The 21,516-nt window shown below is 38.4% G+C and overlaps 1 protein-coding gene across 2 annotated transcripts in view; it reads left to right on the top strand.

Moving 5' to 3' along the window:
• The window catches only part of LOC103624628 (gamma-aminobutyric acid receptor subunit pi), a 39,229-nt gene extending 37,702 nt beyond the window's left edge, over positions 1-1,527 (top strand). For both annotated transcript variants that reach the window (XM_008643923.2, XM_017726086.1), the window contains one exon: positions 870-1,527. In XM_008643923.2, the coding sequence (XP_008642145.2) occupies positions 870-1,181 (312 nt within the window). In that variant the 3' untranslated portion in view covers positions 1,182-1,527. The remainder of the gene's footprint in view (positions 1-869) is intronic.
• The last annotated feature ends 19,989 nt before the right edge of the window (positions 1,528-21,516 follow it).

Genomic DNA, 21,516 nt, shown 5'->3' with positions numbered 1-21,516 from the left:
TACCCCAGAAATTCCAAGGAAGTTTTAGAGCTGAAGCTGCAACTGATGTCTAATCCTGTGTCCTCTGAGTCAGGAACAGAAAACCCGCTGACTTCAAAGGGTGAAGATTTCATACATGAATTTTATGGCTCTGAGCCATTTCTAATCAAAGAAACAAAACCCACCAGAAGGCTTATACAACATTCTCCAAAGACCTGTCTTGATGCAGTGAAGCACATAAAAATATTCTTAACCCTAGCATAACTTTGAACTTAAAGCAGGGGTTTCAGGACTTGACAGAAAATATCACAAGCTATTTAGTATTAAATCAGCTGTGGGTGGGGCTTGTCCCTCTTTATTTTTAAAGTAACTTGATTACAGTCACAAAGCACCAGAATAAAGTAGCCAGTTGCGCACAAGGAGAGTGTCTTGTATCCTGGGGTGCTTGATTTGGGGTGCAATCAACTCAAGTGGCTGGTCTGGCAGCTCCCCCACCTTCTCCATCTCCAGGCTGGGGCTTTGCTTTCACACTTTCTGGTCACTAACTTTTGCCAGTATTTGCCCCGAGCAGAAGACAGTTTACTGTTGTGCATATCAGGGATTTGCTGCTATCTTAGGTAAAGTTCCTTGTCCTTATTTACAACAAATCCAAATTTACTTGAGAGTCCTTCAAAAGCTTTTGCTGTATGGTGTTGCTTAAGCCAATGTTTTCCCCATAAATGGAGGTTTTGAAAGCTGAAAGGAGCTGTCTGGTGCATGTACGTGCTTGTCCTTGAAGCTGAGGAGTGAGATTGAGGAGGAGTCATAAGAAAAATCCCATTTGCTGCAGCTCTAAAGTAAACAGGTGATGAAACATGCACTTAAGTACCTGCTGTTTTGTTCCCTATCAGATTGTTGATGATGATGCTGAAGAAGAGAAGAATGGAGTCCTGGCAGCAGTGACAAACAGTTGCAGTGCCCCTGATAATACGAACAAGACCAATTCAAACAAAAGCAGACAAACCAGCAGTGACAGACAAAGGGAGAGAAGTCAACACAGTGTGTGTAGTTCAGCAATGTCAGTAATGAAAAGACTTTTCTGTATCTTTGATTGCTTCCATGTTAAAAATCCTTACCACATAGACAACTATGCCAGATTCTCTTTCCCGTTATCATTCATCATAATTAATGTACTTTATTGGGTGTATTATTTGTATTTATAAATAATTTATTTTGTAAAACTGGTTTAAAGTTTAGAAAGTGGACATGGGAGGGCAAGTTGCAGAAAAATGGAGAAGTTACATTTGGATAAAGGGATATGAAAGGACATGCCATCTTTTCAAGTGTGTTTGAAAATTTTGTTAAGTCACTATTCTGCTTTTAAATGTCTGTCATCCAAAACTGGCTTCCTATTAGCATGCATGTCCTATACAAAACTACTTATCAAAGGCCAATTAAGTCCTTTTTTTAATATTTAATGGTCAACTTTGTAAAATAAGAGTTATATTATACTTGTTTCTGAACTGCATTGAATAAATGTAAAAATAAAATGAAATATTGTTTCCCTTTTCTGCTTTCTGTACTCAGTTCCTTCTAGTTTTGTCAACAATGTATAAATTTTCCAGATTATATAAGAAAATGTTTAATTGCAGATCAAAGTGGTTTTTCTACATAGCAAGAAACAGTTTTGAACACGTGAGCTACCAACACAAACCAAGCAATCTGCTCCTCTTTGTAAGGTCACAAATACATGTTGAGATTCCTCTTCATCTTTAGACAGAACTCCCAGAGACATCAATGGCTTTTCCCAGTAAGTGCAGAGCAGACTATAGAAATGGACTGGAGCCAAAGGTTTACATCCAGAGGGATATATTTCCCTGAGTGAGGACTTGCTTAGGTGTTCGCCAGTCCTTAGTGGAATATGGCAATTTATCCTGATGTTTGTACTCTGTACTCTGCTCAGTCACAACTGCCTGGGTAACTATTATGCAGAGGAAAAATTTGATAGGCTTAATTTTCAGCTTAGTAAATTCCTCTTGAATCCCATACCATTAAAAACATTTCACATAAAGGTGAAAAACTTCTTGAATAGAAAAGAAAACCCTGGATTTGTGATAGCTCTTGATAAAATAGGAAAAGTTTTACACAGATAAAATGATGACCCCCATGAGAGATTGGTTACAGGTGATGAAAAACCTTAACAGTCTTTCCAAGTGGTTACTTCACTGACACATATTACCATCCTGTCTCCTATACTGCAGCATGGAAGTTTAAAGGCACTTATTATTATACCTTTTTCCTGACCGTAATATATGTGTCTGTTGCATATATAGGTATTAATGTGTGCTTCTGCTTTTATACACTGTGTATCTTGGCATTTCTGTTGCTCAGACTCGCTGCACACATAGAAATGCATTGAAAAAGCTCCCCCAACATGGACAGTCTTGGACACACCTTTTCACCCCGGTGCTGCCTGTGGAGAACACCATTACGTAAGAAGGAGGACAGTGCAAAATACCAGCATGAGACAGATATGCCCTTGTTCACATCTAAATCCCTAAAAATCATTGCACACTGATAGACAATTATTAGGTCACTAAAATCCTCTCAGTATTTTTATTTTCTAAAGGTTGACTACTGAAAATTTGTTTCTCTGCTGTTCTTAGTAATGTTTTTTGCAAGGCTTATTGAGGCAAAGCAACTTCAAGAACAGTCTAGTGGCTCTTTGTGCCTTGTGGCTATTCTGACTCTCATAGTAAATACAGAGTATTTACTAGCCATAGTAAATACATTCAAAAAAATCAAGCCAAGACTGCCTGTGTTAATGAGAAGCCAAAAAAAAAAAATCTATTTTTTGAATTTAACATTCTGCTATTGAATATTTAACCCTAACCCCTTTATTCAGGAACAGGTTGTATGACACCTTTTTTTGGAGGTGTGAAACTGGACTCACAGATTTCTTTCCAATCTGCTCCCATAAAATTTGCAGAAGACAAATGTTAAATCTCTGTACTTAGTTTCTTAATTTGAAGTTTACGTTGTTCCTGAATCTTTTCAAATAGTTACCTTTCTTGTCAACACTAAATTTGGGATTTACATTTACAGCAACCATAAAGTAAGCATTTAGAGTTTTGTAGCTTCCAATTAATTTGGATACAATTCACCTTAAATATTATTTTTAAAAGCTATTGAAGGTCTAAGCAACTTTATTTACAGTGCACTAGCTGAAAACAGGGTCTATTTTCCCGCTGATGTGCTAATTGTAAGCAGCATTAGACACTGAAGTCCCCCATGTTTTCACAAAAGAATTGACTGCACAGCCAGATTATTTATTATTCTGCTTTGCACAACTCTGAATTAATTGCTAATTTCAAAAATAAAATTTGGTTCAATGTGAATTCATTGTAAAAGATGTTCCCAACATATTTCCAGTGTAGTGTATGAAGAATGAAGAACAGCATTAGAATTATCCTGCTCAAACATAGTTTCTGTCCCTAGAAACTCCCAAATCCCTTGGAGTTAGTTGGAAAGGCTCCCATAAGTCCATGGCATTCACAAACAATTCACTGAATGCTACACTCAGAGGAAAATCAGAGAGGGCGACGTCTCTTTCAGTGATAAGAGCAGGGGCCAAAGTTGAGGCTGAGGGAATGAAAATGTCTTTGGTTTCATATCTGATGAAAAGACCTTAGACTTTTGGCAACCATTTTCTGGTTGATAGTTGAGTTCCTTACTTCTATTTCAATGTTTTCTACTCAGAGACCTTCTCAGACTCATAATTCAGAAATGCAGCATTGTATTTTGAGATTACTTGAGGCAGATGTACAATGAGGGACCTGAGGCAGGTGAAGGGTGTTACAACAGGAACTGATGATGCATCCTCATGTAGTTTGCTTTGCTGATAGCAGGATGTGCCCTGCTTTCCACGGATCTGAGGGCAGCAGCCAGCCTGAGGAATAACTTTCCTTCCTTTATGGAATGTCTCCAAGCCTGGTATTTTGCTTGATTCAGCAGCCAACTCATAGGTGTTTAAGCTTTGTGCAGACTAGAAAAACATCTCTGACCATAGCAAGATCTTTGACATAGTTTTCTTTCTTAATGGAAAAGTATTACTAAAATAAAATCCTGTGCTAAGATATTTAATCAGACATAATATTTTATTCTTGTTTTTTAGATTTTAGACATACAAAGGTGTTAATCCTTGCTACCTTTCCACTTAGTCAATTATCTGGTGTTTTTCTGACTCAGCTATGCTTTAGGTATCTCCTGCAGCCTGTTTACTGTGATGCCAGTTGAGATACTTCGAGAGTATTTGAAATATTCCACCTAAATCAAGAGGGAAATACTAAGGAAGGTGATGTTTTAGAACACCTTATTCATTAACCTTCTCATAAACACAGAAGGCAATTTAGATCACTATCAGATAATTTCTCTTAAGACATAAACAGCTAAATATCCCATCTGAATACTCCAGTCAACATGTATGGCAAGCATAAGGTAAGGACATACATCCACTGGTCTGAGTATCCATCTTCAGCACAGTGGCCTTGTCTATTAAGAGTGCAGCAGTAAGTTTAATAAAACTTCCTGCTTTGCAAGCCTCTTCGTTTTTTTGTGCTAATTATTTCAACAGAACTGTTATGCCTTTTTGCATGGGAAAATATATTCAAAAAAAAAGAAAGAAAGATGCCCCACGTTGTCACCCTGCAATTCAAAATGAAATTACCTAAAAGATTATAGATTAAAGAAAACCCATGTAACAGTAAAACCGATGACAGAAAACCAGAACAAGAAACAGAAAGAGGCGAATGTTCTGCCAGGAGCCCTTGCCTGTGGCGTGGTGCAGCAGAGTGCCTGGAGCACCTCTCCCAGTGCAGCCTGGGGAGGTACTGGGGAGCTGGCGCTGCTGGTACAATTCACTCCGTGCAGCAGTAGATGGAGCTCATTAACTGCTCTTCATCATTGAATGAGCAAAAGTAAATGGCAAATGCTAGTTAAGGAGGACTCAAGGGAAAAGCTATTACAAGCTGACATTTGTACTGTGGTAACCAGGTCATGTTTGTACTGACAGATTAATTAAAGTCAGGCAGGACAGCATTGTCAGGTGGACTGTTTTTATGGTGAAGTTCAGGCTTCTCAAACCCTGATGTTGTTTTCACCATTTTAGCCACTGAAATTGAACATATTCTGCCAGTCCACAAAGTAATTTCATGACTGCGATACCTTGTGTTTTAAGCATGAATTTTCTATCCTTATGTCAAGGTTTTCTCCTGCAGGTCATAATGTTTCAAATCAAAGTATTACAGCACCTCAGTATTTCAAAGCAGGCAGAATAGTGGCTCTACTAACAGTTTCCCTATAAAGATGTATGAATCCTAAATAAATTTTCCCAGGTAATTCACTGGCATACTGCTAAAAGTTGTCACAAAGATCAAGATAATTTTAAAAGCCAGTTTCAATCTTTTGGAAAATTTCCCTTGAAGGAGGGCTGGTTGAAAAGATGGGGAGGTGAGCTGTGAGAGTATTCTGGGCTGATTAACAGGTCCCTGCAAGAACAAGCCATCTCAACCTGAGAGCTGAAAACTGGAGTGGATTCTTCTTATTTTAAGTAGTGGGTGCTTGGCAGTGTTTAAAGCAGATAAGCTGGACATAAATTCAAACTGTAATGGATTTGCCATCACTCGTTCTTTAACTTTATAATTGAATCAGGGGTCCACTTTAATAATCTTGCCAAATTCAGCTTTTCATCATTTTCCATCTGGAGACATCTTTGTTCCCCAGTCCCATCTGACTGTCAAACTTTCCATCCTCAGAAAGAGGAGGATAAGGGGTCATTTCAGTCTCATGATGTGAGTGTACTCATGTAATTTGGGTTCTCGGTTTCTTTCCAAATTGGAATGGATCCTGTTTTCCTATTCCAGATCAAACACAGACAAAACTTCAGAAGGCAAGAAACCCCAGAAGATTTTAACACCATCACATGTATGCAAAAAGCATAATCCTGGCTCATTTTGAAATTCTGCTCTGAATTTAAATTTAATCCAGATTTAACCGCTGGATAACTTAATCTGCAAAAACACACAAATATCTCCACTACTGTTGCTTTCCTTGCTGTAGCAGGTAACTCTGGAACCTAGGCAGTGAAAAGGTTTGATGCCAGGTTTATTTGATTTCTCCTAAAGGCAAGGAATTTAATCTTTCTGCTTTGAAGTCAGATCAGGAATGGATTCAGAATAGCAGCTCTGGTTCTGGGTGGGGCTTGGCCACTTTGGACACAGAACAAGATGACAAAATCAGAAAAAAATTAACATGAGAGTATAAAATGGAATTCAAACCTGAATTACATATTGACATGCTCAGCTTGTCAGTGTCCCTGGTCCTCCTGTTAAAGTTAATGATGTTGCCTCTCAGAAACAGCAACAAACCTGTGAGATTGGTCACCATGGGCAAAGCTGGCACTGCAAGCACTCATATATTCTTGGAAAAGAGACAAGGGATTGTCTCCTCCTTTTCCATGTCCCAGTTTTGTCAGAAGCCAGTTCATTTTGGTCCAGCTCCAGTCTTGGTTTATCAAGCACCTGCTTTGAATGAGTGCCAGTACAAGGTGGCCAAAACCACTGCATTTGTCTCTTCTACAGGAACCATCTGTTCATTATATGCATTTGAATGCTGATCCATTAGACACATATGCTGAACTATGTTGTGCATGTTGCTAGGTCAGTGCTGATCAAAGTACTTTCCATTCACAGCAATATATTTTAGATGGTATCTAATGAATACGACTGTCATTTTTGTGGGTTTTTTTTTTTGGTGGTATTTCCATGCTTGTGAAGAAAAGATTTATAGGTAAAGCTTCTACCCTGTGCTCAGTATACGAATTGGCTGAAGGGATCCAATCCAATCCTTGTTTACTTTGATAACCCTTTAGTGCATTTCAGGGAACAGAACTGACAGTGTTGACCTCAAAGTAATAATGTAGCAGATTAAGTTGGAAGAAACTTTATAACTTGGTAAATATAAATCAAACCTTGCTCTCCATGTCTTTACCAGAAAGATAAGAGATTGAGCACTGTTTTATCTTTCCCCTTTATTCTTTATCATCTTTGTATAAGTACTGTGCTCAAGTATCATTACTTTTTGAAGTACTTTCATAATGAATGATTCTGAGAGATTTGTAATTTTTTGCATTAAAAGAAAAAAAAGGATGATGTGCAAGTAACCAGAAACTTTGAAGTCTGAGGCTTCAAATGCCCCAGGATAATTTTAATTCTACTGAACAACTTTTTCATGTAGTGCTGGTCCACATTTTGTGAAGCCTGATAATAAGAACAGATAACTCTGGAGATTTCCATAATTTCTGTAGAGGACCCCTTAGGGATGCCAACTACTTGGCTGAGCCTGCACCTTTTCAAACCTACATATTCTTACATGTGCTACTGTTCTTATTCCACGTGTAACAAATGGTCAGACCCAAAAATGCAAACTCCTCCTTCTGTTACTGTCCTTTCCAGCACATTTCAGTTGCTGGGCAATGGTAAAGATTTTCTGTGGTTGATCATTCCTTCTATACAGTTCCAACTGACTATTCGATCATCTTTAAGGCCTCCTTCATAGAAGCTGTTCTATGATTCTATGATTCTGTAAACACCCAAAAGGAAGAGAGCCAATTCCTTTATTTCTACTGCAATAACCTAAAATCCTGATTTCTAAATTACCACCTCTGGGCCAGTAACTCAAAGTTGCATTTGCCTTGGGTTGCCATATATTACCTGCTACGGAGACTTGGACAGTGCCTGACCCTTTGTTTCCACAGCCCAGCTGTAGGTTCCTGTTTCTGCAAGCAAGTGCACACAACGGCCTGAGATGGATTTCACTCCTCTCAGATACCTTGAACTACAACACAGCTCTTTTCCAGCAGGATCAAAAGCTGTTCCTGGATGTTTTGTATCTCTGCATATGCCTGTCTTCCAGCTCCAGCATTTCCCTTCCCAGAAGGCTCTACATTGTTCTGTGATAATGTCAGGTCTCCAGATGCACTGCCATGCTGAACTAGAGATGACAGACGAACAAGCCAAAATCATCAATTTTTATGATGTTTCAGCATCATCCTGGTTCTGTGTCATTCCTGTGTATAACTCAGCCATCAATCTATGTTTGTCTAAAGTGGTTCATGCCAGCACCTTAAATGTAGAGAAAGCTGAAGAGGCCAATTTACTGTATTTTGACAAGGACAAGCCTCATCTGGCAATCCAGTGTGGCTGAGTGCATCTGGGTCTTTCTCAGATCCAAATTACTCCTTTAGTTTTCATGACCTTCTTATCTCTGTGCTGTCTCTGTCCACCCTGGTTTCCTTATCACATAATAGGATTGTGTCTGTATCTCCCAGTTTAATTTCTATTGGTTTCCAATCTGTGTGGTACTGGGAGTGCATGCTGGTACAACAGCCTCTCCTGCTGAGAGATGGGATCACTCATCCCGAAATTCCTCATCTGCACTGCAGGAGACTCTTGGCCATGGCTGATCAGTCCCTTTACCTCTTTGGGCTTCACTTCTGATTTGAATCACTCCCTACACCAAGGGGAACTGCTCCCCACACCTCTGCCTATCAAGGGCTCTCTAGTGAAAATCTTCAGAGGCTTAATTAGGGTTAGATGTATCAATATATATATCTGCTCACTAGTCCATGCTATCTAATTTTTTGAACCCATTGTTGTACTTTTAAGAAATATGATAACAGAACAGAAATCTCAGAGACAGGGTGTTCCTACAAGATTTATGTAAATAGATGTCCAGGTCAGAGAGACGTCTGAGAGGTACCAACTGAGAAAAACGCTACAGCATGAGCTGGAGTCTTTTTAAATCCCAGAGAATACACACTGAAGAGGGCAGATCTAAATGCCTCAAATGCAGAACAAGCTTCAGTCACAATTTACATCTTCCAGACATGAGAGTCAATCAACACTGAACCAAAAATCTGGAGAAAATCAAGCTTCATTAGCTCTAATATTCATGAGTTACTTCTCTTCTCCAGTCCTCAGAGACTAAAAGTGAAGTACAAGGTCAGAGGCACTGCTCTCTTTCCTTTTTGTTCCTCCGAATTACAGTGGGAGTTAAAATTTACATCTTCAACTTGGTCTCTGAGAGAATACTGTAAAAATGACACTGCTATAGCTATAGAAAAATATTTATGTTCCTAATATTCCTCTTGCTCTTATTCTTCCCTCATCCTCTGCTCCTTCTTTCATCTTTGTAAATCTTTGTAAACACACTTTTTTAGAATCAGATTGGCTTTTTTTTTTTTTTTTTCCACCTGAATTTAAATCTCTCTTGGTGGTATGAATTAAATAAAAAATCAGCCTGTCCCCTACACCTCTGGCCCTGGGCAGCCTTTTGGAAATCAAACTGGAACATACAAGGGGGAAGAGTTACTGGAAGACCTAGCTTAATGTTTGCAGTAAAAAAAAAAACAAAAAGAGCAACTAAAGTAAAAAAATGAGTTTGTAGCCAAAATAAATTTATTGTATTCATCTCCCAAGCAGATTATGTATTTGTGATTCTGGTAAAGGGCAGGTCACTGGAATTTTACAACATATGCAGAAGATATTTTACCTAGAATTTGAAGAACAAAATAATGATCAGAAGAGGGTGCTCTCAGCTCATGTTCTTTTGGTTTTGTTTTGAACATTTTGGTGGAATTCTGCAGAATTTTCTTCTCTCTTTGTTGAGATTAATAAAAAGTCTCTTTGTAATTTATTTTCTGGAATTTTTCACTAAATAGATGGTTCCTCTTACTGCACCATGTACAAAATACAGGCTCAAGTTTTTGATTCTAGATTTTTCTATAGGCTTTAGAAAGCTTTCTGTAATATTAGCAGCAGTCATTTCACAATGAACTTTGTGTCTGGGCTCTCACTATTTTATATGTTATGTTGATGTTCTCATGCAGTTGTACTCTGTTGAAATTAGTATTTACAGGAACTGATTTCCTAGCACCCATGACTGAGTGCTGTGGAAAACTCTAAAAATTGCAAGAGCAGCAATTCATTCCAATACCAGTTGCATTTTTAACCAAGCATGAAAAAGAAACAATAATATATAGCTTCAGAGATCAAGTTCCAATTATTGAAATATCCCACATACCTAAGTATTCACCAAAAAAATTCATTAGTTGATCTTTAGAGAAGAATTTAATAAAAACTTGGTGCTGCCAATGAGATTTTTAGCAAAGCATTTGATCACAGAGTTCACTTCAGGTAGCATAATATATTAGAAAATACCTGACATTTGTTAAGTTTTATTAAAGCAGTGTTGATGTCATGGATAAAAGTAAGTATTTTAAAAGTTAGTTGATATATGTGTGCACTTTTTCCATTTTTTTGGGTAATCAGTCTTCTAAGGTGATGAAATTGTGCTGTGCATACAGCACTAGAACACAGGAATAAGTGATGGCTATAATCCTAGATGTTTGCAGACTCTCTCTCCTTGTCTGAAGTGTAGAGCACAGGGTAAATTCAGGCAGAAGGAAGGCACTCTCTTTTAGTTGGTGCAATGCAGCATTTAGCTCTGGTCCAGCCTGCTCATGGAATAAATCTCTCTGACTCTGATGCCCCACTATTTCACTTTTTCTAGCAATACTAGTACTTAAATGAAGTATTGTGTAGCCATCTTTTACAGGCACATACAAAAACTGCCTGGAGGGGGAGAGTCGTGCTTCTTGTACTGAACAGCAGTGACTGGAATGGATTGTAAAAGGATTCTCACTCTTTGTGCCCACGTGTATGCGTCTATGTATGTCTAATGTGCTTGAGTACATATACCTATGTATGTCTATAAATCTGTACGAATGTGTCTTGAAAAGGCACAGTTTTATTAATTGGTTCCTTCTGCACTTTAGACACTGCTTTTCAATTATGTGCATCAATGGCCAAGTCAAAAATCAAACCGAGTAATAAACAGGGCTCCTGCAGGTCCACGTGCAGAGAGGGGCTCCTCATCAGAGTGGCCTTTTGGAAAAAAGTTAATAAACTGAGCAGAGGGAAAAACAGCATCCCTGCCTCACCATGTCTGTTTACATTAGGGGAAAAATGGCTGATGTTTGCCAGGACTCTGATTCAGGAAAACCAGTCTTCCACCATTTTAGACATAGGTTTACACTTCCATTTTTTTACAGAGGAAAGGGAAGAAATTGAAGTGAGAAAACACACAATATAGATCAGTTTTCTTATGTAAAGTTCATGTGAAAGCACCATATTACAAGGAGGTAACCAGTCACTGCTATTCTAATGATTTCTATCCAGGTTCCTGCTGTCCCTGCACTCCTCAACATGACAGGTGAAAAATGAAGGAGCCCTGTAGCTGGGCAGCACTGTCCCAGCTGTCAGGAGAGAATCTCATTTCCAGCATCATATGGTTTAGTTATAAAGTGGGAACTGAAGGCATATCAGCGAATAAAACATGAATTATTTGATATCCACAACATACTGAAGAAGTGAAGTCAGAGACCACAGGTCACCCTTGCAGCTACTTAGGTTGGGAGAGTGTCTGGAGGGTCAGCAATGAGTGTGCATTAAGGAGTCATAGGAAAAAGCAGGAACAGAGCCATAAGGTCAGCAACAAGCCAGCACAGACAGAACGGCCACACACACCCTCTAATCACACTGATTGTGAAAGAGACACTGAAATGTGGAAAGAAATTGCAGAGGGATGTTCACAAAATCACAGCTGACCTCTCTGAGACTTGGACAGGGAGCATAGATACAAATGATCTGCACTGCAGCTAAAACACTGCATTGCAGGAGAACAGAGTTTTGCCCTTAAGATCTAGCAAGTATTACAAATACAAATGTGTATATAGCATGACCTGAGAGCTGGTAACATGCTGCTTCCTTTGCTGCTTGGCAAATTCAGTCAGATTTGGCTGAGGGAAAAAATGTTAGCAACAATCACTCAGTTTCTAAGTGCCTGGAAGAAAACCAGCAGAAGTGCAATGAGAGCCCCAGAAAACGACACTTTGAAAAGTATCAATCTATTTCACCTATTTCCAAGAGAACTTTCTATCCAAAATGGGGCTACTATAGTAAGAAAGGGGATAGACAATCCCATCCCAACACCACAATTTCCTTGTCTGATTGCCTTTGCATTTGTTGAGGTATAGGCTGAACAAAAGAGGAGTCTGAAGGTTTGATTTTCAATAGATTTTACTTCCTACTGGCAAACCAGCATAAGGAGCACTGTAGTGTCACAGAGCACTGGCTTGAGATTTTCTGAGATAGTCCCAGCTCTGTTGGTGTCCTTTACAGCTGGAAACTCCCCTCTTACTAACATTTCACATAGAAGTCCTCTGTCTAATAAAACGAACTATTGTCAGCACTCACATGTTACTCTTAAAATAAGAGAACAGATTTTTGAGTAGGACTTTGGGCATCCTACTTGTCTGGGCTACAGAAAATGGAGGAGCACTGGATTTTGGGATACCTTTTAGTCCTCATTTTTTTTTCTCTGTGATGGCCTTTATTGTCAGGGCAAGTGCCGGCACAAAGACATGATAAATCATATGGTAAAGATAACTGCTTGGATTTGAAATATTTCTTAATAAAAAACAGTGTGAATCAAATGCAGACTCAGTTTATACTTATGAGCTCTGAATCACAGCTGCTTTGGATGTGTAAGGCCAACAAATATGAGTATATTCTATGTAAAACAATTATCTGCAAACTATTTTGCAATGAAAAACTACCTTGTTTTTAAGGCAAATTTAAATAAAATGTTCCAAAAACTCTAGTTTTTCTACTTCAGTGGAAAGAGATGGTTGCTTTTCACAAGAAGTCATCTTAGCATTTCTCTGTTTGATGCCTCAGCCTACAAAGAGTGATCTGAATTATTTCACTACTGAAAATATCAAAGAGCAATGGGTTGTTTTTTATAGGTTACAACAAAGAATTCATATTCAGTATTTCTGTCTTGGTTTATCTTTAACTTCACCAGCACATTCAGAGCTAGCAAATGAACTGTGAATAGTTGCTCCTCTAGCTCTACTCTCTGAGGGAGCAACAAGCTGTAAATTGCTGTGGCTGTGTATATTTTTAAATATTCTCTTCTTTTTTTCTTGTATTCTTATTTTGGCTGTCCCTGAAAACCTGACCTGATTACAGGTACAATGAGGATCTTTATGTGTTGGCAATTGCTATTCAGCTAATGATTTAACCTCATGAAATTTTTGAGTCGCTTTTACTGTTTACTACTAAATATTTTTGCCATTCATAAAGAGCCAGGCTCTGAAAGCTGTCGCTAAGCCAACTTGCCTCCATTGATTGGCAATGATTTTACATTAAAAAATGAGCACTACTATATTTATTTCCTGGATTCTACTTTTCAATCAATTCTTAATCACCTGCTCCTGAGTGACTACACTTCACTGCAGGTGGGGTATCAACACCACAGCTAGAACATCTCCTGCTCATTTGAATAGCCAGCATGAGGGCTTACCAGGGGCACTTCGGACCTCTGAGGAAAACATAAGCAAGACAAATATAGAAATCCTTGAATAGACTTCAGAATATCATATATGTTAAAAAAAATCAGGATGGATTTCTGCAGTAAAACTAAAGCAAAGGATATATGACTGATTATGCACCTTTTACCCCTTGTTGGTAAAGTCTGTGGGGATCCATCTCAGATTTTTTAAATGGGAGAAAATGAAACTTTAAAAACAGCAGCAGTTGGGTTTTGATTTAAAACAGGCATTTGTAAAAGTTGATTTTAATTTCTCCAATGACAACAAAATATACAACGAATGTTTTATAGTTAAAGTTCATTTATGTATAAAGAACCACAAAGTTATTTCCTCATTGCAATGACTGTAATTGTATTGCTTCAGATAACCCACAGACATTTCTATAGGACAGAGAACTATTCAGTACCATGTGAATTCAATCCTTTTCAGAATTATCACAGCTGGTGGATAGGGAATAAATGACTGAATGAAGGTTTGCAAAATCCTGACCTACACTGACACAGAGATTTCAGCTTTTCATGGGATTGTTTTGGGGATCTCTTCATCAGTAAGGTATTTAGTCTGTAAAAACTTTCCGACAGTCCCGTATTTAACAGTACATATGTCCTTTTCCACATTTGAAGTCTGTTTAAGGTCTATGTCTTTAACGTTGACTTTCCAAAGACTTAAAAACCTCCCTGTGATGCACTTTGGGGAATTTGGTCTAAGTGGAGGATTGAAGGCTGATTCCTGTGCTTAGACACTTTGTTCGAAGATGAACAGTAATGCAAGTTTAAAATGTATTTCCCACCCACGTGCAAATATTTCTCCTGAAATCCTGCCAGTGAGAGAACCGGGCCTGAGTCTATTGCCAGGTGGAAGAAGTAAAGTGCTACTTGCTGGTTTAGTTTGCTAATAAAACCAGTATCTAATACTGATAATGCCTCTGGAAGTATGGAGTTAAAATTTAGAGAGTTTGAAAAGAAGCCATTCAGCAGTTATCACTGTTCAACACCCTACAGAATTAAGATTACTGAGCTATACTTAATCTTTGCACAAATGGCAAAAAGATTTTTCCTTACATTTGTGTATTGGCTACCAGTCTACAGATCCTTTCCCCCCCTTTCTTCAGCCCTGATACACAAATTGCATGTGAATTGGATGCTTTGGAAAATGAACCATTAGAATAAAGGATGGTGGTTTTTTACAATTTTATTTTTATCAAGGGAATATATTTCTGTAATCAGGTGTGAAGCAGGGCCTTCTAGCTAACAATTGAGAAAAGGCCTATGAAAAGATATTGAAGGGATACCTGTGGTCTGTGACTGAATTGCATATTCCCTTTCTTTCCTGGAAGCTTTGCCTAGCTGGATAAAGCAAAGGAGCAGGGGGATAACACAGAATGAAGAGATTAAGAAGTATTGAGCCAAGATCTATATATATGTGTGTGTATGAACAGTACTTTAGAAAGGAGAAAAATGTATCTGAACTTTTAGTTGGAATAACTGTATTTTGTTTATTTGTGTTGCAGCATTTTATGTTAGTTCTCGGGCAGATATCTCACAACTGTAAGTCCTGGGAAAAGGCTGACAGAAAGATGATGCTGTGGGGATTTCAGTGTTACTGATTTATAATTTTGGTTATGCTGCTAGGTTAGTGGATCATGTGTTATTTCTTCCAAATGACAAGCTGCAGAAGCAGGTGATATTTTTCTCTGAATTTCAATATTGACTTGGAATGCCTGATGGTTTAATATTTTTTGTTGTTAATGATTTAATGGACAATATTAAAACATAAATAAACTTCTACCAACAATAAACAACTACAGATTGTTGTGATTGATCCTGTTTAGTGGGTTCCAGCTTGGAAATGCATGCATGCTACACCGCAGATAACCAGTTGGTCAGGAAAAGGGCTGCAAGAGGCAACTAGCCTGGTCATCTAGGACAGATATTTCTCAAGAATTCTACCTCTGTCTCTCTCTGTGCTGGTGTCTAGATGGCAAACAACTCTGACAGGGACAAGTAGAGGTATATTCTTCTTTGCTATGCAGAGGATTTCTTACACTGACAAGCACAAATTAAATTTTGCTCTTCTCGGGACAGAATGTAGTGTTTTTTTGCATTAAACTCATCAATGACTTTATCTTCTTTTTCTGGGTATTTCTTGTTTCTGAGGATGGCATTATAGGCTCAGTTGTCCCTTGAACCTGAGCTCAGCTTGGCACTGCAGAGTGGGTAAGGATTGATTGGATTGGCATGGCTGTTTGGTGTTCTTCTGCCAATGAAGGATCTGTGGAGCAGGGATTTGTTGTCGTAAACCTCAGATGTCCATTCCTCTTCCCTCCAGCCCTCCTGGGCCATACGTGGCTTAGGAAATGGTTCCACCAACACTTCATGAATGAAGTTGCCAAATACCAATGAGCCATTAAATGTTAGAATTTCATTCTTTTTGTTGGGTTACTGGGTGCAGGAATTGTCTGGGTTTTTTGGGTGGGGAGAAATGGTGAAGTGCCTGGCAGGTCACACAAGGAGCTGAGGAGGAGAAAGGGTAGATTTGCAGCAATGTTTGCTTAAGGAAGAGTTTGGATCACTGATCTATGCCGCTGTTCTTATTTGCTTGTGTGTATGTATTTGGTGTGTCCTAAGACAGGTTCTTAAATCTCTGCAACCCATTTTGGTGTTAAGAGGACCCTTTCTATAGGGTGTTCATGGTATTCTACTTAAATAATCCCCTAACATATGTGACTCAGTGCATTTACTGAGCTGTTATAGATCATACTCTTAATTGAAAACCACTGAGCTCAATAATATTCCAGAAAAATGTCAATAGTCTGGCTTATTATATCACAACCTTTTCAAATATTGTTTCCCATACAAGTAATTTAAAAGCTAGTCACAGAACACGGTAAATAGCAATTTGAAGAAAAATATGACTGATTATGTCTAGATCCATGTTATTTGCAGACCAAATACCTGATTAATTTTCCGGTGGAGGTAATGAAAATTTTTGTTTGACTTCAATTGAAGTTTTGTCAGACTCTCAAGCCTCCAGGCAAATTAACCAATGTGAAAGGAGCATGTTAATGTGAATGAGCAAACTCTCCCTTAAACTTCTTAAGATCTGAGACATGTCTGCAACAAACGGATGTTACTAAATATGTCTGATAGACTGATCAGGATTTACTTGTTTTCCAGATGGATAATAGTGATTTGAGACGAACTTCCTTCAGTATAAGGGCAGATATTTTTTTTCCACTACCTGTGATTTGCTTATTGAGTTCCAAATGATGGCAATCAGGAGTGAGAGTAGCAAAATATTTTCCTGAGCTAAAACCTCTTTTCATAGTAACTAGGTTTGTAAAACAAGACTAGGCATGCGAGGATTGCTTACTAATTGCATCTAAACACAACTGAGGAAGGTGGGGTTAGCACCCTTTTTGCCCATGTTCAGGCTGACATGAGGACAGCCATACTGTAAAGCATTCTGCATGCCCTGAAGACTTCCATGCTTGGCTTGCTCTAAATTTATTCCCCCAATGCACCATTGAATGTGAAATGCTCCCAACAGAAAGCTTCACAGACCTTGGTTTATCACTTTTTAATTATGCCACACAAATCTGTTGACATTGAGAGAGAGTGCTACACATCCCACTGGTTCTGAAATTCTTGTCTTGTCTATCTTCTACCGAATTTTATTAGTAGTGGTTGAAATAGTGCTTACCATTCTTATGTACTCAGGTTCTCTGTCATTCTTTGCCTCTGTGCCAAAAGGAATAGCTGTTTTTTATCCCAACACCGTGTTCCACTGCTGAATGTCTCTGTTAGTCTCCAAATGCTAATTAACTCACTGAGGAAACCAAATCTGTGAGGAATTTTTTCAATTTTGATAGACACTGAGAAGTAGCATTTGGGCAACTCTGCATGTATAACTTAATATAAAGCAAAAGCTTTATAACTGAGCATCTAGAGGAAATGTGCATGCTTGAGCTTTAAACATATGAAACGTTTTAATTTCTTTGATCTGCTCAGGCTGACAGAAATATCATTAAGGCAAAGTTTCACATTAATTCCTTGGATTTAGCCTTTGGAACTTGCAAAGGCTGTGCAATAATGCAGTGACGTTTGCTGATGGATTGGAAAATCCAGGTAGCCTTGCATCAAGAGGTGAAGGGATATGAGTTAAGGCACTCCTCCCAGAGTCTGCACATCCACAGGTTTAACACATTTTCTCTTCTGCAATTAGGCATGAATATCTAATTATAGCATGTTTTATAGATACGTGATCCTCATGAAATAATCCAGACACTCTCAAAATTTTTGTTTCAGTATCTTGCCTTAATCAGAAATAAGAACTTGAAAGTTCAGCAGAATTTACTAACTTCTGGTTTTCCTAAATTATCAGTATCTTGACGGCTGTAGGTGGTGTGGGCATTAATCATGTTTCTGATGTCATTTAATTTAATGGGACATTACCCCACTGGTCCGTGGGTTTTCACATGGCATTACCACTCAACTTTCCTGCAAAGGAGTCTGCAATGGGCGCTCTGTGAGCAACACAAGATCATTGGTTACAAAGGCTTGAGGGAATCTAGCTCGAAGATCAGCCCTCTAGTAATTCACTGGTGTAAGCATGTAAGAAGGACTCGAGGTGTTAGGTCACCTCTTTTTTCCTTTAGCTGGACTATTTCAGAGGGAAACAAGATGCAGACTAAAAGTACTATTTGCAACGTGCTTAAACACCATATTTCAGGTTGTGTGTGGTGTCTAACAGCAGGTACAATTGGTTCACACTGAAAAGTGAGATTTTAGCTTATAATGCTCATGATGAATTCATTGCAGAATAATTGCAGACATGTTCTTTTCTTTTTGCATTATTGAATCCCTAGCATGTTTGGTCAGAAACTTCATTGAGAAGACACCAGAATCTTCTATAGGTTTTCCCATTTCCAAGAAAGGCTATGATAGCAAATCACAGGATGTCCTTGGGCTTCAGTGAGTAAATTCATAATCCCTAAAATGATTACTTTTATCTCTACTTTAAAGGGTAGAGTAAAAACAAGCTATGAAATCTCTTTTCTATTTACATAAACAAGAGATTATCATACATAGGAATACTCATACCAGTACAGCCTAATGAATTTACAGAACCACTTTGCTTTTAAGTATACCACTGATAAATTTAAAAGATAAGGTTAATTTCAAGGCCTTGTATAAATTTGTTTTAATACTGAGATGTGACTTCAAATCCATAAATCTGGAATAAATTTACCTATTACTTGGTAACTATAATTTTCCACAAATTAGCTTACACAGGAGTATAGTTAATGTGGGTGGAAAGAAGACCTCTCAGAGTTTCTCTCCTTAAAAGGTTTCCCACTATCTCAAATAACCTTGTTTTTGCTACTGTCAAGGATATACCTGCAGTCACACCAGAGCTGCTGACATTTATCTGTGCCCTGAGGCCCACAGAAAATGCATGATAAAGATAAGAATAACCCAAAACTTCTTCATGTTCAGTCTATCTCTCCATGTTGTTTTTCTTCCTCAATTCCATTCCCTTAAAAAAAAAGACAAAGTCATGTATTTGATAAATCCATCAAAAGTCACTGCCCAGCTCCAAGACAACCTACAAACCACCCACCCCTCTGCACTGTCTGTTAATGCTCTTTGAGGACTTGCTGTCCATATACCCAAAGTTCAAGCTGTAGAAGCTCAGTTCAATTCCTGTAGAAAACACAGCAAATCTTTTACACAGTGAACTTCTTGTACATCATAGAGTTCCATGCTATTTTTATTTGGCAGGATTCTGTGGAGCTGTTGTTTCCTTGGTACTGGTCTCATTAACTATTCAATTAGGTGCCTGTTTTATTGCACTATCCCTCTATCAAATATAAAAACTTTAATTGTCCTGCATTAGTTGGTTTTTTTGCTTTTTTTTTTAACTTTATCTTCAATACAAATTTCACAGTTAATATTAATATAATTGCACATACTAGAGAAGTATGTGTAATTCTGATAAAACAATAATTCTCTTAATTTCAAGGAAAATATTTATTATATTTTTATTTAATTACAACAGGCATATAAAAATATTTGTAGGAATTGAGTATAAAACATAAATGGCATAAATATTTTGTCTTGCAATGTGATTTTGTCACTTGATACCATTAGATATTTGAAATAGCATGTTTTCAGAGGTAGCAAACATTCAGCTACATCCCTGCCCCCAGAACCTTGCAGACCAAAGCCAGAGCTCCTGCACCCCTCCACGGCACAGGGCTGTCTGACACAGCCTGGTGTGACCTGTCTGCTCCCACCTCTCTCCCTGCTGGCTGTGCTGTGAGCAGCCAGAATCAGAGCAACAGGGAGATACTTCCTACTATTTTTATCCTATTTTAATCGAGCTTAGAAGCTGAAAACCAAAAATCCAACCCCAGGTGACCAAAGTATTTTCATGAACCTCCAGGAGGAGTTCTTGGGCCACTGGTGATTCACAGCCGTAGCTGTGACTGCCTCATGAACGACACCTATCAGTCATGGTTCTGCTTCCTTGGCTTGCATTGCTCCATGGTCGTGTTCTGTCTTGGTCTTGTTTTAATGAATGATAAATTTAGTAAAGATTTGTCTTGCAACAGTTCTGAGCCTAGGTATTTGCAGTGAGCTTTCTTGGTCTGAGCATCCCCATGCTCAGCGTACATCACAGAGTCCCTGCTGAGAAATGACTCATGTTATTGAGTTTAGCCTCAGCAGACTTTATTATGGTTTTACTTGCCTTGTTCAGATACAAGTACTTTTCCCCCCTGAATTACTATTACCATTCTTCACACTTTTATAGGTCGAATGCAGACTAGGTACCTTGCCCTACAGGTTGAAGGGCAAGTAGTAAAATCCCACAGCATAGAACTATCTTTATAGTCAATGCAACAAGGATTTCCACACAAATTCCTATTCCCAAAGAACATACAGACTAATTCTGGTCAGAGTGCAGCAACACGGGAGGTTAATGCAGACCAAAACTTAGATCAGAGTGGTCTAATTAAGATATTTGTTGTTCATGTGCTTATGTCAATTAAAGGAAATCTCGCAAAAGAAATCTGCAACAAATCTGTTTTGTGAATTATGCTAATAAGGAATGAGACCATGAGGGCTGGGAGGAAAAGTGTATGTGCTTCATAGATGGAAGGCTAGAAAGAAAATAAGAAGTCCCTTGCTGGATTAAGTTTCCAATGGCTAACATTTTTATATCCGGAGCCAGATTATCAAGTGAGATCTCAGTCCTTGGAGAGTTTCTGCCCACAAAGCCCACCCACTCACATGATCTATTTAATATGTAAAATCCAGCTGAAGTCTCTGACTGTTGCTGGTACACAGAGCAACCTGTAGGTCTTCCTGTCATCTGCGATTTTAATCTGCAACATAATATCAACCACTCAGCTGAACTCGTGTGCTTGGAATATCACTTTGTCAGACAGTGCTGTGTTACAGCATGGGCAGAAATTAAACAAGCCTACAGATTATTTCACTACTTTCTCCATCTAGAAATAACAGACCATTATTTTGTTTTAAGTACAGAAACAGTACCCTGGATTTCATATTTATTATAAAATCATAAATACTTTTCTGGAAGGGGCTTGAAAAGAGTTTATCTTTAAGAGATTATAGGACAGCTCTGTTCTTCTTCAAAAGGAGACAGAATAATAAACAGACATAACTCCTCTTTCACAAACACACTCACTATAATTTCTAAGCTCTGCTGCTGGAACAATTCCTATTCTATTTCCAGCATCCCAAAGAGCAATGACACACAGCACTCACTACAATGCTCCTTACATCAGAAATAAAAGGAACAAGGGCAAAATAAAAGTGAACATGGACAGACTTTCCATTACTCCCATTTTCTAAAGTAAAACATTTTTCTCTCTTATGATCTGCCCCTGCACATAGCTGGTAGATGAATGCTTCCCCTTACTTTAGATGAACCATCTGTGTCAGTAAGGCTTGCAAGAGAGAGCTCTATTCAGCAACTAAGAACTACTGCTGGCTAAGAAATAGAAGTGGCTTTCA

Source organism: Corvus brachyrhynchos, unplaced genomic scaffold (genome assembly GCF_000691975.1).
Source record: "Corvus brachyrhynchos isolate BGI_N302 unplaced genomic scaffold, ASM69197v1 scaffold61, whole genome shotgun sequence".
Lineage (NCBI taxonomy): Eukaryota > Metazoa > Chordata > Aves > Passeriformes > Corvidae > Corvus > Corvus brachyrhynchos.
This window is presented reverse-complemented; position numbering and strand designations above follow the sequence as displayed.